The 20,096-nt window shown below is 44.8% G+C and overlaps 1 protein-coding gene across 1 annotated transcript in view; it reads left to right on the forward strand.

Annotated features, from left to right (window-relative positions):
* The first annotated feature begins 1,695 nt into the window (after window positions 1–1,695).
* RFC3 (replication factor C subunit 3) overlaps window positions 1,696–20,096 on the forward strand; it is a 20,223-nt gene continuing 1,822 nt past the window's right edge. Inside the window, exons 1-8 of the mRNA XM_004386027.2 lie at window positions 1,696–1,788; window positions 5,551–5,688; window positions 9,416–9,483; window positions 10,874–10,971; window positions 15,061–15,242; window positions 16,226–16,362; window positions 16,437–16,535; window positions 19,824–19,893. Coding sequence (XP_004386084.1) covers window positions 1,702–1,788; window positions 5,551–5,688; window positions 9,416–9,483; window positions 10,874–10,971; window positions 15,061–15,242; window positions 16,226–16,362; window positions 16,437–16,535; window positions 19,824–19,893 — 879 coding nt within the window. The 5' untranslated portion in view covers window positions 1,696–1,701. The remainder of the gene's footprint in view (window positions 1,789–5,550; window positions 5,689–9,415; window positions 9,484–10,873; window positions 10,972–15,060; window positions 15,243–16,225; window positions 16,363–16,436; window positions 16,536–19,823; window positions 19,894–20,096) is intronic.

Raw genomic sequence — 20,096 nt, forward strand, 5'->3', positions numbered from 1 at the left:
ATGGAGGTAGGTCCTTCATGCCCTCTGATTTATGGTGTCCATATTTCCACTGTCCCTACCAACATGGCCATCCTGAGACACTTCTCAGAGTCAACGATCCAAGCAGTCTCTCCAGGATCCTTAGGTCTGATCACCAGAGGAACCTACGTTGTCGGACACCACCACTGTACTGGGCTTTCATTGAGTAATTCATCATTGCAACAGTACTCTTCTTCTCATTGCAATGCAATAAATAGATTTACCGTAAGAAAAAACAACACACACACAATTAGAAGGAAAAGAATCTTCATATTACAACACAAAATTAGAGCACAATTGACTCCGCTAGTAGAATTCAGTCATTTAGTTGTTGTTGTTAGGTGCCGTCAAGTTGGTTTTGACTTATAGTGACCCTATGTACAACTGAACGAAATACTGCCTGGTCCTACACTATCCTCACAATCGTTGTTATGCTTGAGTTCATTGTTGCAGCCACTGTGTCAATCCATCTCATTGAGGGTGCTGAGGGTCTTCCTCTCTCCTGCTGACTCTCCAATTTACCAGGCATGATGTCCTTGTCCAGGGACTGGTACCTCCTGATAACAAGTTCAAAGTATGAGACACAAAGTTTCGGCATCCTTGCTTCTAAGGAGCATTCTGACTGTCTTTGAAAACAGATTTGTCCATTCTTCCGGCAGTCAGTAGTATATTCAATATTCTTTGACAACATCATAATTGAAAGGCATCAATTCTGCTTTGGTCTTCCTTATTCATTGTCCAGCTTTCACACGCGTATGAGGCGATTGAAAATACTATGGCTTGGGTCAGGTGCACTGTAGTCCTCAAAATTATGTCTTTGCTTTTTAACACTTCAAAGAGGTCTTTTGCAGCAGATTTGCCCAATGCAATATGTTTGATTTCTTGACTGCTGCTTCCATGGACACTGATCTGTAAAGATTACAGTCTTGGAAACCCTGTGGGGCAATTCTACTCTGTCCTATAGGGTCACTATGAGTCGGAATCAACTTGATGGCAACAGATATGTATGTATAGTCGAAATGTTATCCTAATCTGCAAGTCATATATTAAATAAACTTCGATCCATTTCTCGTATTATATTACTATTATTTTGTTTTAACGCATCCCAGGAAGAATCTTGATGGATGGAGGTAAGGAAGGATAGTGAAAATCAGATTTTTCTTTTTCTTTTCTTTTTACCAATTTATTCATTAAAGCTTTATTGGGCGCTTGCCAAGTGAGAAGAGAAGCCCCAATCTGGACTTAGTCTAGTGTGAAAAAACAAACAAAAAAAAAACGGAGCTTGAAACATAGTAGATGTAGATAGGTTTCGGTGGAATGAATGAGTCAATGAATAAAGGAATGCACAAAATGACTTGAGGAAAGTAGCGTCTGTCAGGTACTCGATGTGACGCTCAGAGGAGCAGCGCCAAATTCTCGATTCTGTTTAAGACGTCCTAGAACATATTAACAACTGAGAACAAAGAAAGAGACCACTGAACACAAGGGAACACGGGCTCGATGGCCCCAACGCGCGGCTAACTCTGCCCTTCTTCGGCTTCCGTTCCTCTTCCGCGCTAACATGCGCCCTTGTAGCCGGTAGTGACGTCACGGGGGCGGGACTCGCGGGAAAATGCGCCTTCGCTTCCGGTTTGGAGCCGCGCGCGCGGGCCTTTCGAGCGTGGGACCCGGCAGCCGGCTGCCATGAGCCTCTGGGTGGACAAGTACCGGCCCTGTTCCTTGGGACGGCTGGACTATCACAAGGAGCAGGCGGCCCAGCTACGCAACCTGGTGAGCCGGCTGGAGGCCGCCTTCCCGGAGCGAGGGGCGTGGGGGGCCGGGGTTCGCGCCCTGGGGCGTGTGGTCGGGGCCCGCGGGGTCTGGGCCCGACCTGCCTGTTGTCCGCCGGGTTCTCGCCCCCGGCCCCGCCCGCCCGCGTCTGTGCTCTGCACCGGAGCAACCCGTTCTGCCGTTATGTAAGCACAGCGGCCCGTTTGCAGGTTGGGGAAAGTGAGGCACACAGGTCTCAGGAAGGGCGGCGAGCTGGCGGGAACACCACTGGGCTGCAGTCTCCCCTCCAGAACCTCTCCTGCTGTAGCCTTGAGCAGGTTTTCCTCTTCTGTTCTGATCAGTGGATGTGTTTGGGGGAAACGCCATTATTCCAAAACCAAACCAAACTCACTGCCGTCGAGTCGTTACCGACTCATGCGACCCTGTAGGACAGAGTAGAACTGTCCCATAGGGTTTCCAAAGCTGTCGTCTTTAGGGGAGCATACTGCCACACCTTTCTTCCGCGGAGCAGTTGGCGAGTTCCGACTGCAGACCTTTTGATTGGCAGCCGAGCGTTTAACCAGTGCGTCCCCTGGGCTCCTTTTTCATCCCCCACTTATTTGGAACTTTTGTCTTGGCGTTGTCAGTGTATGAGAAAATCTCAGAGCTGTAGGTGCATGAACTAGGAATTTTGGGGGACAATGATTATGCTGAGCGCTTCGTGTGGATTATTTTTTTTTTACCCATTGCCGTCCAGTCGATTGCGACTGGTAGTGACTGTAGGACGGAGTAGGACTGTCCCACAGGGTCTCCAAGGTGGTGAGCTTTATGGAAGCGGATGGTCACGTCTTTCTCTCCGGCTAAGTGGCTAAGTGGCTGGTGCGTTTGAACCCCCCAGCTTTGGGTTAGAAGCTGAGTGTGCAACCGCTGCACCGCCAGGGCTCTTTTTTTTTTTTTATTTCTTCCTCAGGATTCTGTGAGGGGCATATCATCCCGGCTTCTTGGAAGGAGACTGAGTTTTACGAGGTTAAGTCACTTGCCCAAGATCATAGCGCTGGTAAATAAATGACTGGAGTCAGTACTGGAATCTGGACACGTGACTTCAGAGCCAGTGTTCTCTCTGCTCTGTAAATAGTGTCCTGCTCCATCACCCACAGTGTTCAGGCTGCTTGGGCCCACCCGACTTAGTGCTTTCCAGAAATTCAATCCACCTTGTACACTTGAAGAATTGGTAGGGAGGAAATCAGTTCTAACAAGATTTGAGCCGTAATAGCAGATTTATACCTTCATTTGAGATGTGTTTTTTCAAAAACAGTGTTTATCTCACTTTATGTAAAAATTTGCACAGGTATTCATAATTTTCTCCTGCAGGATTGGGAAACAGAAACGTGGAGTCTTGTTTTGGCTTTTTCACTGACCGTTTTTGACTTGACAAAAGGCACTTTGTTCATTCATCAAGCACTTATTGAGAACCTGCTGCTGGAGTTAAACCTGGGCAAAGCAGACAAAGCCTTCTATCCTGTGGAGTTAATCCCAACTCCTAGAGACCCTACAGGACACAGTAGAACTGCCCCATAGGGTTTCCAAGGAGCTGCTGGTGGATTTGAACTGCTGACCTTTTGGTTAGCAGCCGAGCTCTTAACCACTGTGCCGCCAGGGCTAAAAATGAGAAATCATTAAAGAGGAACTTCAGCCTTAAGCCTTATACATGAAAGTCATTAGAAAAGGTCATGGCATTTTGAGACTGAAAGTTTTTTTTTTTTTTCCTCTTCTTTAATTCTTGCTGTTGCATCTATACTAATTTAAGATAAATTGGTTACTACTGCATACCTACAGACAGGTTGCATTTTGTCACAGTAGCTTTGACTTTGATTTTCCTAGACATGATACATTTTATTTTATTTTCTATGGCCTTTGTTTTTTTGGTTGTGTAGAATTTGTAATATATATTGTAGGCAACAGTTTAATATACTGGTCTTACTTGTGAATGAATTGGCTTTTAAAAATGTTCACCTATTTCCTGTGGACTCCACAACTTAATGAAAGTGGCACATAATTAAAGTAGAACCTTGTTGTCGATGAGAGAGTGAAGTGTGAAAAGGAAAGGCAGCAGGTGTTTGTAGAGCAGCCATTCCCCAAGTGTTACCTTAGATGAATAGTTCCTTGAGCCTTTCACGCCAGAGATAGATGAGAGTACAAAACAGAGTAAAGCCTGCGAAAGCCAGGACCTCTGGGAGGCAGAAACCTGTCCGAGAAGGAAAACGCGACTATTTTTCACTAAAATGAGAGATAGAAAAGTGATGAGTGCGCCCTGTCAGAGGCGGAAAACTTGCGAGACCTGGAAAAACAAGGCAGTTCTGGCTCACAGGTTTCACTGTATTAAAATTCGCTGTCATATGCACCTCTGTTAAGGCACTTACTTCATTTTGCCTGTAATGGTTTATTTATAAAACGTTCCCCCTGCAAGATGTCACGCACCCGAGGGTAGGTAACTAAGGTCTACCTCCTGGTCATCTTGCGTCCTTATCATCAGAACCACCCAGAAGCTTTTAAAAACCCAGTCCTGCCCTGCCCTGCCCTGCCCTGCCCCGCCCCCCTGCTGTGAACTCCCAAGGGCACACAGACTGACTTCCAGTTTCTAGTCTATACTCTGCCTGCGGGCTTTCTCCTGCTGACACCCCTAAGCTGACTTGAAATGCCTGGAAATGAACGCCCTACCCTTTCCTCCAACCCTCTCCAAGCAGACCTCGACAAAGGGCCGATGAGAGAGAGCTGAGCATATGCCAGCTTCCCAGCCTTGGTGGGATAACACTGTGTGTGTTTACGCTGGCTCCCGAAGTGCCCCCCAGGATTGAGCCCCAGATGCTCAGAGCTGCACCTTGCTTGATAGCACACTCTTCTTGGCTGCTTTCCTTGCCTTTTTTGCTCCCCACTTCCCTAAGGAAGTTTTTCCTTTACCTCCCCGGTAAACCAGATGCACTCAGTTGTTGTCACAGGGACTGTATCTAGGAGCCTTTTATGGATAGAATTGTGTCTCCCAAAAATACGTGTTATAAATCCTAGCACCTGTACCTGTGGTTATAATCCCATTTGCGAATGGATTGTCTTTGTTACATTAACAAGGCAGGATAAGTGTAGGGTGTATCTCGAGTCAGTCTCTTCTGAGATGTAAAAGAGATTAAACCAGCCAGGAGAGGGAGAGAGATGGGGCGAGACAGATGCCAAGACACATGGAGATCTCCAGGGAACCAGGAAGCAAAGCTGAAGAGACAAGGACCTTCTTCCAGACCTGACAGAAAGCTTTCCCCCAGAGCCAGCGCTCTGAATTCAGTCTTCTAGCCTCCTAAACTGTGAGGAAATAAATTTCTGTTTGTTAAAGTCATCCACTTGTAGAGTTTCTGTTACAGCAGCACTAGATGACTGAGACAGAGCTCAGACTGAGACAGGCATCAGCCTCAGTTACTGAATCGTAAACTCATGAATGGGGTCTTAAACCGTGCTCCAGGAGAGTCTGACAGCCAGGTTTGGGAGTTTCTGCTTCCTGGCGTGTAGTATTGAAGGAGTCTGGTGACAGTTAAATACTCAGCTACTAACCTGAAGGTCTGTGGTTCAAATCCACCCAGCGGCTCTCGGGGAGAACAGACCTGGCGATCTGCTCCCATAAAGATGACAATCTAGAAAACCCTGTGGGACGGTTCTGCTCTGTCACTCGGGGTCGCTATGAGTTGGAATCGATTCGCTGGCACCCAGCAACAACAGGGAAGAATGTTCTTTCTTCTCCAGGTGCAGTGCGGTGACTTTCCTCACCTGTTAGTTTATGGACCATCAGGCGCTGGGAAAAAGACAAGAATAATGTGTATTCTGCGTGAGCTGTATGGCGTTGGAGTGGAGAAGCTGAGAATTGAACATCAGACCATCACAGTAAGTGTTTCACCTGGAGGCTCTCCAAATGTTGATAGCCAGGATTTCCAGTCCTGGTTATGCCACCCACCCCCCTCCCCATCTCTGCACCGCGTAGGATTTAAATAAGAATTCACAGATAATCCTGGTGCACAAGGAGTGAGAGCTGCTGATTTACAGACCCGACTGTTATAACCAGAAGGAGCCCTGGTGGTGCAATGACTAAGCTTGGCTGCTAACCTGAAAGGTCAGTGGTCTGAACTCACCAGCTGTTCCTTGGGAGAAAAATGTGGCAGTCTGCTTCCAAAAAGATTACAGCCTGGGAAACCCCGTGGGGCAGCTCTGCCGCGTCACGTGGGGTCACTGTGAGTCGGAATTGACAGCACCCAGCAACAACAGCCACAGTCAGTTACGTTGGCGAGGAGACACGTACATCAGGAGGTCTGGGGTGAAATGTAGAGGGTGGGCTCATTCTGGATCAGCTAGTGAGTCAGGACCGGAGCTGGAACGGAGATCAGGTCTCTGAGGGCCATGGTCCTGGGCCTGGTAGTGGGGACGAAAAGAAAGGGAATGCTTTTGAGGGAAATTGTAACCTTGGAATAAACTGACCTGGGAAGGATTAGGCTGCCTGGCAGAGGAGGGGCCAGTGCGAGATGGGGAGAGGCTCCTGAGCTTGTCCTGAGCTTTTCCCGGCCTCATCCCGTGCAGCGCATGTTCCTGCTCTTTCCTTACAGGTGATGTTTAGGGTCCAGCTGCAGCGTCTCCTCCTCTCAGCCCGTCACCTTCACACTTTTCATAGTACTTACTTGTGCTGTGCTCATATTTGTGCGTGTTCTTCTCTGACAGGAAGCTTTTCATCTTGAAGTTCTGTAGAGAACATGTCAGACTCCTTGTCATACCCTTCATAGCCCTGTCTGGCGTCTTGTACACACTTGGCCCTGGAAGAATCTGCGCTGACTGAGTGGATGGTAGGGCTACTGAGGAGGTCTTCAGGAGGATGACTGGGTTTCAGACTGCTGTCCATTAGCTTGTGTTTGTACCCATTGAGTTTGAGGTGCTGATGGTAACCTCCTGGCGCAAATTCTTTTAAATTAAGTAGGGACAGATTTAACAAGAAAGATGGGGCATCTGTAGGAAGTAACTATCATATCTTACACCCATTGCCGTCCAGTCGCTTCCAACTCCTAGGACCCTGTAGGACGGAGGAGAACTGCTTATAAGGTTTCCATGGTTGTGATCTTTATGGGAGCGGACTGCCACATCTTCCTCCTGCATAGCGGCTGGTGGGTTCCAACCGCCGACCTTTCGGTTAGCAGCCAAGTGCTTAACCACGTGCCAGTAGGGCTCATATCTTAGGAAACCCAAAACCAAACCCATTGCCCTTAAGTCGGTTCCGACTCAGCAACCCTATAGGACTGATGAGATTTGCCCCACAGTTTCCCAGGAGTGGCTGGCAGGTTTGAACTGCCGACCTTTTGGTTAGCAGCCATAAGGGCAAAAAAGAAGAGCTGAACAAAGGGACAGATGCAGAGTGTTCTCAGATGGAAGGTTTAGTATTTAGTCATGTCTGTTCTCAAGTTGCTGTATATATTTCAGTGAAATTCCAGTTACAATCCAAGTGGGTATTTTAATTGTATAAAATTATTTTAAAGTACATTATGGAAGAGTACCTTTCTGATGCTTGCCAGAGGAATAATGAAGAAGAAGTGGGACTTGCATTGTTGTTTGTTGTTGGGGGCCATAGAGTTGATTTCAACTCATAGTGACCCCATGTGGTAGAGTAGAACTGCCCCATAGGGTTTTCTTGGCTGTAATCTTTTTGGGAGCCAGTCTCCAGGTCTTTCTCCCACAGAGCTGCTGGAGTGGATTCGAACCGCCAACCTTTCTGTTAGCAACTGAGTGCTTAAGCATTATACCATCCAGCCTCCCTCCATAAGGGTGTATTAGGAATTCACAATTTTTCTATACACTTCATGCTACCTCTTCTTCCCACATGAATGTGGTTTTAAAAAATTCAAGGTTTAAACAAATCAAGAAATATTGATTGAGACCCGCTCTGGGCAGACCACTCCTGCAGAAGCCAGTGTTAATGGCAGACGAGGGGGAGGGGTCCCACAGAGAGGCAGGCGCGGCAGGAATTCATTGAGCTGGCCGGTAGCCATGTGCTGCCACAAATCCGCGTGTGATCATTTGTTGTCAGATGCTGTCAAGTCCAGTTTGACTCACAGTGACCCCATGTGACAGAGTAGTACTGCCCCATAGGGTTTTCTAGGCTGTAATTTTTACAGGGACAGATCACCAGGTCTTTCTCCTTTGGAGCCACTGGGTGGATTCAAACTGCCAACACAGCCGAGCACTTAACCATTTGCAGCTCGAAACAATACTGTATTGGTGTGGGAATAGAGAATTAGACCACTGGAACTGAATGAGGACCTAGAAATAATGACCAAGGGTCAATTTCAAATCGGTGGAAAAGGATAAACTTATTTAATAAATGATAAATAGGTGACATAACTAGTTACCTATCTCAAAGAAGATAAACTTGAATCTCTATGATATATAATTTATAAATATAAGTTCCAAGTGAAATAAAAACATGTGTTTAAATGAAATAATTAATTTTCCTAGAATACGGTTTCTTAGATCATATGGATGGCCTTTTAGTACATTGTGTAAAAGCTGTAGAAGAAATAGATACTGAGATATATATGAATTTCAGAAGTTTGTATGACAAAAGATGACATAAAAATATATAGAAAACCGAAAGATTGGTCAAAGACTATCTGAAGAGAACATGCCAGGGAAAAGAATTTATATATTGATAACAGGACAGACAACCCAGTAGAGAACTGAGCCATAAATAGTCACAGGAGAGAAATGTAAATGGCCAGTAAAGTGCATGAACGTGACCTTTGTGGTGGTCAAGGAGAAGCCGTGTGAGTCTGTTACGTACTCGTCAGTTCACAGAAATGAAAGGGCACAGCCAAACCTACTGCATCTGGGGAATGTTGGGGAGGGAATTTGCATGTTGCCGGTGGAAAAGTAAATCGATGGGGCTTTATTGTCAGTGGAGGAAATCCCTTACTGGAATCTCTTACTTAGAAATGAAGGCAGTACCTGAGCCATATCTACGTCCTTGTGACATCCTGTGTTAATTGGGGGATTGTTTGAGGTGGCAGGAAGCGAGAAACAACATGACGGGCTTTGGACGCATTAATATGCATCATCGGTGCTCTGCAACCATTGTACTGTGTACCTTCATCTTCTGTACCTTTACCAAGATGTCTTGTTAAGTAGGAAAGTGAAACAGAAATGTGTATGATTTTCTCTCTCTCTTGTTTTTTTTAACAAGAAACACTATAAATACGTATTTTATATATATGTGTGTGTGCGTGTTACCATGGAGAAGGCTGTGAAATTATATACTCAGATTGTTTACAGTGGTGTCTGCTGATAACTGGGAATGGTTTGGGGATTTCTGTACATAATTAAAAGGGAAAAAAAAATCACAAAAACAGCTTATGTGATATGATGTAACTTATATAAACTTCCTTATACATGTTTTTCTGCACATTAATAAAACGATGTTAATGAAGTTAAAACCAATGGTTGTTATTTCAAGTTTTATTTATTTTTTTAGTCAGCATGAATTGTTTACATAATAAAAGAAAAGCCAGTGAAAATACAAAAAAGGAGGAAATAGCAGATAAATAAGCCTTAAAAAATACTGCTGTTTTCTTTCTATTAGACTCCATCTAAAAAGAAGATTGAAATCAGCACCATTGCAAGTAATTATCACCTTGAAGTTAATCCCAGGTAAGTTGTTACCATGTTGAAATATGCATTTTTAAGATAATGGTTTTCAGACTTTTTTTTTTTAAAAAGAATAGAACCCTTTGTGAAAACAGAATCACGTGTGGAACCCAAGTACATAAAACAGATTAAAACGTAGCTGCTTTGGTTGAAAGCGGGGTCTAGAACCTTCCCGCTTATTTATTTTGTCTCTCTCAGACCCCTGAGTCAAATAATATTCAGATTTTCTTGCTGTGCAGAGCTTAGTGTTTTACACAAAGTACATTGTATAGTTGGTAAGTTTTTGTTAAATTTTGTGGACGCATTTGGAACCGATGAACAAAGTGTATCTAAAAAGTGTGTAATGTCCGGAGTGAATATTTCAGAAATTGGGTGTCGGTTACCAGGTCTTTTCTTTGATACTTCTTTGTTTCCATTTCTTGATTAGAGGTTATTGTAATAGTCCACCACCCTCTGTCTAAGGAGTCCTGGTGGTGCAGTGGTTAAGTGCTTGGCTGCTAACTGAAAAGTCAGTGGTTCAAACCCACCAGCTGCTCCACTGGAGAAAGACCTGGCAATCTGCTCCCATAAAGATGACAGCCTTGGAAACCCTGTGGGGCATTTCTGCTCTGTCACATGGGGTCACTGTGAGTTGGAATCCGTTTGATAGCAGCGGTAACCCTATGTCTGTATTATATATCATAAGCTAACAACGTAAGGATCTCAGGGAGGCACGTGGAGAACTCAGCAGCAGCAGCTAAGTGCTAGACGGTGTAGGAGTGATGTGTTGGAGCACTGCTGGGCAAGGCTTCAGTGCTTCTGTGGGGCAAGTAGGTGCCTTGCCGAGTTCTGATTTGGCATCTCAAACCCAGGTTGCTTCTCCCATCCTCTTGCTGAGACCTTGAATCAGCTCTGTGCCAGTGCTGGGAGCAGACTTCTGGGCTTGCTCAGACCTTGGCTACCTTAAGGCTCAGGGAGGGCAATGGAAGTTGAATTTCTGTTTTGAAGAGTTATTTATTTATTTATTTTTTATCTTGAGTAATCATAGATAACTGAGAAGTCAGCGGGAACTGGACATTAACTCTGCACAGTACATGCAGAAGTGCCAGAGTATTTGCTAAACAGTTACTTAACTAGTTACTAGTTATTGCTGTTCTTAAGTTGACAGTAAACTTAATGGAAGTGCACATTTAGTGTTTTCAGTGATATCAAATTGTAATTGAGTATTGGAATAGTTTAGTAGTTTAATGACTAAAATGTCTTATTTTAAAGTTTGGTGAATATAATTAGGTGTTAATGAAACCATTAACCACGTACGATCCTGGCCACTTTTATCACAAGCCCTGGCTAAGATGAGGGCACAGTGCCTCCTGGAGTGTGCGTGTGGGACGTTTACACTGTCTGTGCGCTGCAGTGATGCTGGCAACAGTGACCGGGTGGTGATTCAAGAGATGCTGAAAACGGTGGCGCAGTCTCAGCAGCTCGAGACAAGCTCTCAGAGAGACTTCAAAGGTACGTCCGAGGACGATTTGTCGTCAGGCAGACACTCACATGGCAAGTGATGGGCGTAAGAGAAAGTGGAGCGGGAAAGGTAAATTCCAGGCATTTAGCAAAGTTTCTCAGCCCCCTGCCCGGCGTCCTGTGACATTACTTTCTGGGTACAGAAGTGAAGAGAGAGGTGTCATCTCTGTGCTCTTGGGAGTTTGTAGTCCAGCAGAATGCAGTCTGGGGGGAAAGAGAAGACTATTCATGCCACCCATTCGATCTTTTAGAACTAGATAGATAACGAGAAAAACACCACTTAAAAGAAGAAATTACACGATTTTAAAATATGTTCTTATAACAAAGTTATACGTTCATTATCAAAAATTTAGATAAAAAGAAAATTAAAACCAGCCATAATCCCATCATCCAGAGACATTTACTGGTGATGTTTCGGTTTTTACCTCCCAGTACCCTTTTTATGCGTATGTGTGCATACTTTCTTACAGGTGGTATTTTGTGATGTTAAATGTGACACCTTTAATGCTTTCGATACAGTTTGCCCAATTCTTGACCCGGAAGGTGCAGGTTTACGCCACCAACAGTGTTTGGGAGCGCCCCTCTCTCCCTACGTCTGTCAGCGCTGTGGGTGACTGGGGTCTTCGTCAGTTTGTTTTGTTTTTCTCTAGTGGGTGTGATTTTCTCTTTTGTTCATTGACCATTGTTGCTGTTCTGTTATTTGCCGTGCATGTTCCCAGCCTGTCTCTTAGCTTTCCTCCTCCCTCTTTATAAATTACAGGAAGTTTACACTTAGGTATGTATCGTTTGCTATGGTAAATAGACCTTTCCCACGTATATATTCTTATGTATTTCTAACTGTTCTTTGTATATATGACAACTGTTGAGTCCCTGGCAGCACAGTGGTAAGAGCTCGGCTGCTAACCAGAAGGTTGGCAGTTCAAATCCACCAGCCACTCCGTGGAAACCCCATGGGGCAGTTCTTCTCTGTCCTGTAGGGTCACTATGAGTTGGAATCGACTTGACGGCAGCGGGGTTTTTTGGTGTATTGAGTCCCTGGGTGGTGCAATTGGTTAAGTGTTCGACTATTAGCCGAAAGGTTGGTGGTTCGAACCCATCCAGAGGCGCTGCGGAAGACAGGCCTGGTGATGTGCTTCCGAACGGTCAGAGCCTTGAAAACCCTATGGAGCGGTTTTTCTCTGCACACATGGGGTCGCCATGAGCTGGAGTTGACTCGACGGCAGCAAACAACGATTTTATATCCTGTGTTATTGTCTTACTGTTTGTAAGTGAATAGTCTCCATTGATTCTTGGGGGTTTTTTAGGTATGTATGCATATCGTCTGTAAATAGAGATGGTGTTTCCTCTCCCTTGCCAATTTGTGTGTCCCTCAGTGCTTTGTCTTGTGTGACTGTGTTGGCCAGCCCCTCCAGCACAGTGTTGACTAGTAGAGACAGCGGACCCCTGCCGTGGCTCTGGAAGGAAAGCCTTAGTGTGTCCCCATTAAGCTAATTGCTGGAATATGTATTTTATCGTGGTAAGATAGTATTCATCAATTCCTCTTCTATTCCATGTGTCTGATAGGAATGGGTATAGCATTTTGTCAGATGCATCTTAACAGTGTTTCTTCTTAGCCCTGTTAATACGATGTGATGTGATATGTGATATTACTGGATTGAAGCTGCTTTACAGTCGGAATAAGTCTCACTTGGTCGTGATGTCTTCAGATTTGAATGTGCTGCTGTTGTCCGCAGCTCATGAGTCAGTTTTGCAGCAGTTGGTCTGCGGTGCTTTTTGTTAGGTGGGGTCCTTGTCGGGTTTTCGGATTCAATATTCAGCCTGCTTGGTGAAAAAGATTTGGAGAATTTCCTTTTCCCCTGTCCTCTGGGGTAGTTTAAGTGGCATTGGTATTATCTGATAGTTAAAGTTGGATAGTATTCCTGTGAAACCATCTGGACTTGCTCTTTGTGGTGGGGCCCACCATTCACTGTTTCCTGTAATTAATTTTTCTAAGTTGTCTTTTTGTTTAAAATCGCCCACATCACCTGTTTCCTTTTTTTTTTTTTAATTTGCTTAGTTGTTAAAATTTTCTGGTGTTGAGGTTATTTCCATCTTACCATTTCTTATTGTGGGAGTTTATGTTTTCTTCTCTGCCTTTTTTTTTTTTTAGTCAGTAGTTTATTTTGTTGATTTTTTTTTCCCCCCAATGAAGCACCTTTAGAATGTTAGTTCTACTCTTTTTGTGCTTTTTAATTAGCTACTTTTGATTTTGATTTTTAATTCCTTCTGTATTGTTTTGGTTCACTTTAACTCATTTGTTTTCATTTTTATTGATATGAGTATTTTAATGCTATAATTTTTCCTTCAAGAACAGCTTTAACTGAATGTCACAGCTCTGATTGTCATGTATTCAGTGTTGTTATTTTCAAGAAATTCTGTGATTTAATTTTGTATTCCACTTTTCATCCAACAGTTGCTTAATATATTGTTTTAAATATTTCAAATGAAAAGACATCCTTGTTTCGATTTTTAAAAAAATTAATATGTAGTTTTATTGCATTATGGTTAGGATGCTTGTAGTCTGTCCTTGGAATTTGAGGTTTTCTTTGTGTCTAAAATATGTACAAATTGGTAAATATTTCTTGTGTACTTAAAAAGAAGATACATTCTCTTACCAGGATTTAGAGTTAATATATATTTATAAAACTGACCTTACTGCTTATTCTGTTTAGGTTTTCTATATTTATATGCCTGTAGAGTACTTTGAGCTGTCTTGAACTGAGAGAGGTCTGCTGAAGTCCCTTCTAATACGTCTCTAGTTCTTGATGGATGAATGCAGTTGCTGTGTTACTGGCACCTGCTCGTCAACGTCTGTCATGTCTTCAGTGGGAGCGGCCTCCCTGAGCTCTGTACGGTGTCCTGACTCTTTCTCAGGACTGTGCTGTCAGCTGACAAGATTGTGTCCCTGCTTCATTTGTATTTGCAGTTGCCTGGCGTATCTTTTTGTCCCATTCATTTCATCTTTAAGCTTCCTCGATTTATTTGTTTTAGGTGTTTCTCTTGTTTGTAGCACAGTATTGGTTTTTCTTTGTTAGCCCATCTGAAATGTGCTTTCTTTCAATAAGGGGAACGAGGCTATCTATAATATATTTGACCCTAGTTCTGCCATTTCAAAAAATTTTCTTGAGTTTTAGGATGTGTTATGTTCCATTGCTTTGGTTTTCTTCAGTGTCTTTTGTTATACACGTGTTGGATTTTCTTTGTCTATATTTTATATCTATCACTTTATCTCACGTTTGTCTTTTTTAATTTTGAAAAAGTTTCCTTCTTTTCATCCTGAGGCTGTTCATTGTATTTAGTTCTTTTTGTGTTTCCTTGTTTTGAGTGTTTCTAAAATGCTCTTTCCTTATAATTCTGATTATTTCCTGCATTCTGTCACCTCTCTTGTCAAGTCTCCTTTTTTCTTGTCACTTCATTTCTGTTGTTCCTTCATAGCTTGTGTCGTTTTCTTAAAAGCTTAAAACTCATTCTGAAATAGTAGTGTACAGTTTTGCTCTGCTCTGTAGGCAGCTCTTTCTGGTGAATATTCATTGTCCAACCCAGAAACCCAAACCTGCTTCCATTGAGTTGATTACGACTCATAGTGCCCCTGTGTGACAGAGTAGAACTGCCCCATAGGGTTTCCTAGGCTGTAATCTTTATGGAAGCAGACTGCCAGGTCTGTCTCCCGTGGAGCGGCTGGTGGATTCGAACTGCTGACCTTTTGGTTAGCAGCTGAGCTCTTAACCACTGTGCTACCAGAGCTCCTGTCCATAAAGATGACAGCCTTGGACACCCTATGAAGCAGTTCTGCTCTGTCCTATATGAGTTGGAATCAACTTGACGGCAACGGATCATGGATAATGCTTGTTAGACCTGTTTGATGATAGAAATTTTGAAATACAAATAAATTATTGTAACCATACCTCTAACTTTAATTTGCTGTTACCAAAGGGAAGAGAGTCGTATAGTAGCCCAGGCTTATTCAAAATTTCACTGTGACGAGGAGGGGCAGAAGACAGATACCCAAGTGAACGTTTGTTTTCTTGTTTCTGGCTGCAGTGGTTTTGCTGACAGAGGTAGACAAGCTCACCAAAGACGCTCAGCATGCCTTGCGCCGAACCATGGAGAAGTACATGTCCACCTGCAGGTTGATCTTGTGCTGCAATTCCACCTCCAAAGTGATAGCACCCATTCGTAGTAGGTGCCTGGCGGTCCGTGTGCCCGCGCCCAGCATTGAAGATGTGAGTCAAGTAGGCTTGTCAGGAAACGTTCTGTTCAGAATCTGTGACGTTTGTTTTGTAAAGATGCAGCGGACATGGCAGTCATTCAAGGACAGCTGTGGGCCCGGAGGCCGACTGTTGGTGGATGGGTAAACCAGTAGACAGCCAGTGGCCGGTCGCCATTGTGTTGACTGAGCCCCATGCGTTGCAGAGTAGAACTGCCCCGTAGGTTTTTCGAGGTCGCAGTCTTTATGGAAGCAGATTGCCAAGTCTTTTTTCCAAGGCACCTCCAGGTGGATTTGAACTGCCAACCTTTCACTTAGTAGCCTAGTGCTTGGCCATTTCTGCCACCAGACGAAAGCCAAACCTATGGCCGTCGAGTCGATTCTCACTCATAGCGACCCTATAGGACACAGTAGAACTGCCCCGTAGGATTTCCAGGAGCAGCTGGTGGATTCAAACTGCCGACCTTCTGGTTAGCACGCAGGCTCGTTAAACACTGCACCACCCAGGGACTCCCACACACGTATAAGCCAGTATATACAAAGCATTGTTTTTTGAAACCATCTTCTACTTTAAACAAATAGGTATGATTAGCTCTCCTGGACTAGTTAAGGGCCAGGTATGGAGTGTCTTCTACCTCAAGCTGATGTAATTGACTGTAGGAGGAGTCTCAGGTCTGGGTAGCGCACGTGGCGTGCATTCGGCTGCTAACCTAACCGTTGCCGGTTTGAACCCACCCAGCAGCTGTGAAGGAGAAAGACCTGGTGAAGGTGACAGCCTAGGAAGTCCTGTGAGGCAGTTCTGCTCTGTCACATGGGGTCTCTATGAGCGGGAATCAGCTGGGCGGCACCCAACAACAGCAAAGTACCTTTAAGTTTCACTGGTAGAAATGTGGGGAATAATAGTTAAAGGGATCCGTAAAGAATGTTGGCAGCAGAACTGGTCTCACCTGATGCGCTTTTGGGAAGAGCGTCCCTTTTGGCTCGTTGTTTCTCCTGCAGATTTGCCACGTGCTGTCCGCCGTGTGCAGGAAGGAAGGCCTGACCCTTCCCGCGGAGCTGGCGCGCAGACTGGCGGAGAAGTCCCGTCGCAACCTCCGGAAGGCGCTCCTGATGTGCGAGGCGTGCCGCGTGCAGCAGTGAGTGAGCGGCGGGCGCCGGGGCCAGGCGCGCGGCACGCCGGTCCCCACCTCCCGCCCTTGTTGCCCTGCAGGTATCCTTTCACTGCGGACCAGGACATCCCCGAGACGGACTGGGAGGTGTACCTGAGGGAGGCGGCCAACGCCATCGTCAGCCAGCAGAGTCCACAGAGGTAACGGGCGCGGCCGGCTGCTGAGACAGGCTTGATGGTCGCGCTAGACAGAGATGGTGTTTTCCATGAGCTGGTTTATGCTAACCTCGTGCCATTTGGAATTGTAATTAAACCTCAAATCTAAATATTCAACTTTAAAGCAAAGGTGGGGTTTACTTTTAGGAATTTCATGGCTCAGTATAGCTCATCGGTGAACTCATAGCGCTTATTAAGTTGTTGACACTTAAAAGCAGAATGTGTGTGTAAATAAAACTCACCTTGGAGTTTCTAGCTTTCCTTTCATGATCTCAGGTGATTAGAGCATAATGAGCTGAGCTTTCTCATCTGGATAGAATGATACAGACCACTGTAATCGATGCATCATTTGCTCGGAAGACACCAGGCTGCGAGTTAGGGTTCTGGCTCAGATCCGCTAGTTTTTCACTGGGTGTCTTTGAGCAGGTAGCGCCATCTCAGATCTTCGACGTCTGTATTTGTAGGATGACGACAGGATTGCTGTTACTCCGCCAAGGATACTCGTGCCGTGGATTGTTAGGAGCAGCGAAAGTGATGGTGTGATGATGTTTGAGGGCCAGGAAGCCCTGTGCACGTAGTGAGAAGACCATTGTGTACATACCGCTGGTGCATAGGGGTATTTTCTGGCACGTTTGCTGCCAGGTCGTTTCCGTTTGCGTCTGTTGGAAGTGGGTTTGATTTCTGTTTGATTAGGCAGCTTTGATGGAGAAGGGGAGTACACACTTCTCTAGTCCCGAGAGGCGGTCTCAGGCCCACGGCCCGTGTGCAGCCTCACTGGGGCGTACTCTCTGACCCTCGTCGCCAGGCAGGACCGAGGGGCCATCTGTAGACTCCAGAGAGGGTGGCTGGCCGTCTTAGGGTTCAGAGTACCCCATGGGGACCACTGGGATGTTAGCTTACTCGGTTTAAATGACAAAAACGATGAGAGGAACGGACCAGGTTTCTCTTCTTGGGAGGGAAATGTGAGTTTTCGTTTTTATAAGGAATTCTTCAAAGGGATTATAAAATGTGCTTTTTGACTACTGATCAGTAGGGTAGACAGTCATACACGGAGGGCACGTAGTACTTAATTGAGCAGTCCTGGTGGCACAGTGGTTAAAGCTCTTGACTGCTAATCGAAAGGTCGGTGGTTCCAACTCACCAGCCACTGTGTGGGAGACAGACGTGGCAGTCCCCTTCTGTGAAGATGACAGCCTCGGAAACCCTGCGGGCCAGGTCTGCTCTGTCCTGCAGGGTCGCTGTGAGTCGGAATCAACTCGGCGGCAATGGATTTGGGCTTACTATTAGGGTTTGCTTTGAATTCCTATAATTTAGTTGAGGAATTAATAGTTTTCAAAAAAAGCTAAACATTTTAAGTGGTCTGATAAGAAAAGAGATCTTGTATTTTAGAAAAACGTGTGCACGTTCTATTTTGTAAAATGTTGATAAGCAGTGATGGAATTTCAGCCTTTAAATGGATAAAATTTCAACTAAAGTGTGTTTTAGGAGCCATTTATAAAAAATTAAAAATGACACCTAGAGTCTTTTCAGGATAAGTTTGTTTCTTGTTTTCCTTCTGTTTGTAAAGGAGAAACGTTGGTAATATTAGAACTTTCCTACTTTTAAGGAATTCAGGTATAGATGTTAGTGTTTGACAGTTGTCAGATGCATTTTGAAATCTCGTGTTCCTTATTGCTTTGCTTAATTCTTCCAGCTATTGCTACCCTGGCCTCTAGGATTCCTGCCAGGTGTCAGCCTCTCGTAAATGAACTTCTACAAAGAGAGATGCTGCCGTTTCCTGTTCAGTCAGGCGGACACTTGTGGGAATTGATTCCATTGTGCTGTGTAACCAAAAAATCTCTCAATTCCAGACAGCTGTGGTCTGACCTGAGATAAGGAGAGGGCCGGCCTTCTGGTCGCTGGCTCATGTGCTGCCAGGGGCCTGTGGTGGGCCCGGGTCTTCCTGTGGTGTCTACGGTGTCATTGTTGGCTGGGTCCTGGAGCAGTATTTCCTAATTGGAATAACAGCTAATTTTAGTGTCAGCTCTTGACTGCATTATTTCAGTTAGTACATATAGCAGTCCTAAGAGGAAGGTATTGTTACCATCACTGTTTTGTAGATAAGTGAGATTTAGATTAAGTAGCTTGTTGGGGGACATTCAGTTAGTAAGTGCCAGAGACGTTGAGGAATACCCACGTCTCTCTGACAATCTGCTCTCAGTCACTTGAATGGAGCCCTGGTGGCGCAGTAGTTGAGCACTCTGCTGCCAACCTGAAGGTCGGTGTTCCAAACCCCCAGCCGCTCCTCAGGAGGAAGACGTGGCAGCCTCCTTCCGTAAAGACCATGGCCTCGGGAACCCCAGGAGGCAGGTCTCCTCTGTGCTACAGGGTCACTAGGAGTCGGAATTGATTCGACGACACATAAGATATATAAAGAAATACAGAAGCAAGTTTTCTGTGTATTTGGAATTTTAAATTGTCACTTATATTTTGCTGTTTTGTAAGGTCATTTGTACAGCCCCTTCTCTCTTTTCCCGCCCTGCGAATGTTCTGAGAAGGGTGTAGGGTTAAGGGCTTAGAGGTTTTAACATTCCTGGTCACCTAGACAGTGTGGTGGCTGCTTAGCTGTAACCTCGTGGCCCGCCCCACTGTGTGGCGGGACGGCTGTTTCCCCATGTTGAATTCTTACTCAGCAGTCTAGGGGGTAGCAGTATATTGTATTTCACGCCTGTGTTCTCTCTTTTTTTAAAAATAATCTATTTTATTTTTGTGGTTGTTGCGAATATACACAGCAGAACATACACTGATTCAACAATTTCTGTGTGTGCAATTCAGTGTCAGCTGGGTTCTCTTGTCACTCTTGGTCATTGACTGGGGACTGGTTCCTCTTTTCACCGCCATTTTCTACGTCCTAGATATTGTCTGTCTGGAGGGGAAAAATAAACACACTACTGGAAATGTCACTGAGTATCTTAAAATCCATGGCGTGACTAAGCTCAACCCCTGCTATTCATGAAGTCTTAATTCTGTCTGGTACTTTGATGGTGTTTTGATACAGTTAACAATCCTGAATATAAATGTTGCCTCACTTTAAAAGAGTTCTGAAGATTTTCCTCTAAAAACTGAGCTGAAGTTAGGCCAAGCTTCTCTATGTGTATCGGAAGAATAATAAGCTGCTTACGAAAACGTATTTGGACTGTTCGTTCATTCATAAAGTAAAACAGCACAGTAGGTACTTGGGAAAGTTTCCTCTTACTTTCATCACGAAATATCAATCCTTCTGTTTCTGTGTAGGCTCCTGGAAGTTCGCGGAAGACTCTACGAGCTTCTGACTCACTGTATTCCTCCTGAGATAATAATGAAGGTAACCATTTCAGACATTGACGTTGGGGCTTCTGTAGCGCTACGGCACATGGTTACCCCTCTCCCCCAGCAGACATTGACTGAGCCTCCTCCAGCTTATCACTACAGCTGATGTTAACTGAGCCTCCTCCAGCTTATCACTACAGCTGATGTTAACTGAGCCTCCTCCAGCTTATCACTTCAGCAAATGTTAACTGAACCTCC

Source organism: Trichechus manatus, unplaced genomic scaffold, assembly GCF_000243295.1.
Source record: "Trichechus manatus latirostris isolate Lorelei unplaced genomic scaffold, TriManLat1.0 scaffold00153, whole genome shotgun sequence".
In the NCBI taxonomy this organism is placed as follows: domain Eukaryota; kingdom Metazoa; phylum Chordata; class Mammalia; order Sirenia; family Trichechidae; genus Trichechus; species Trichechus manatus.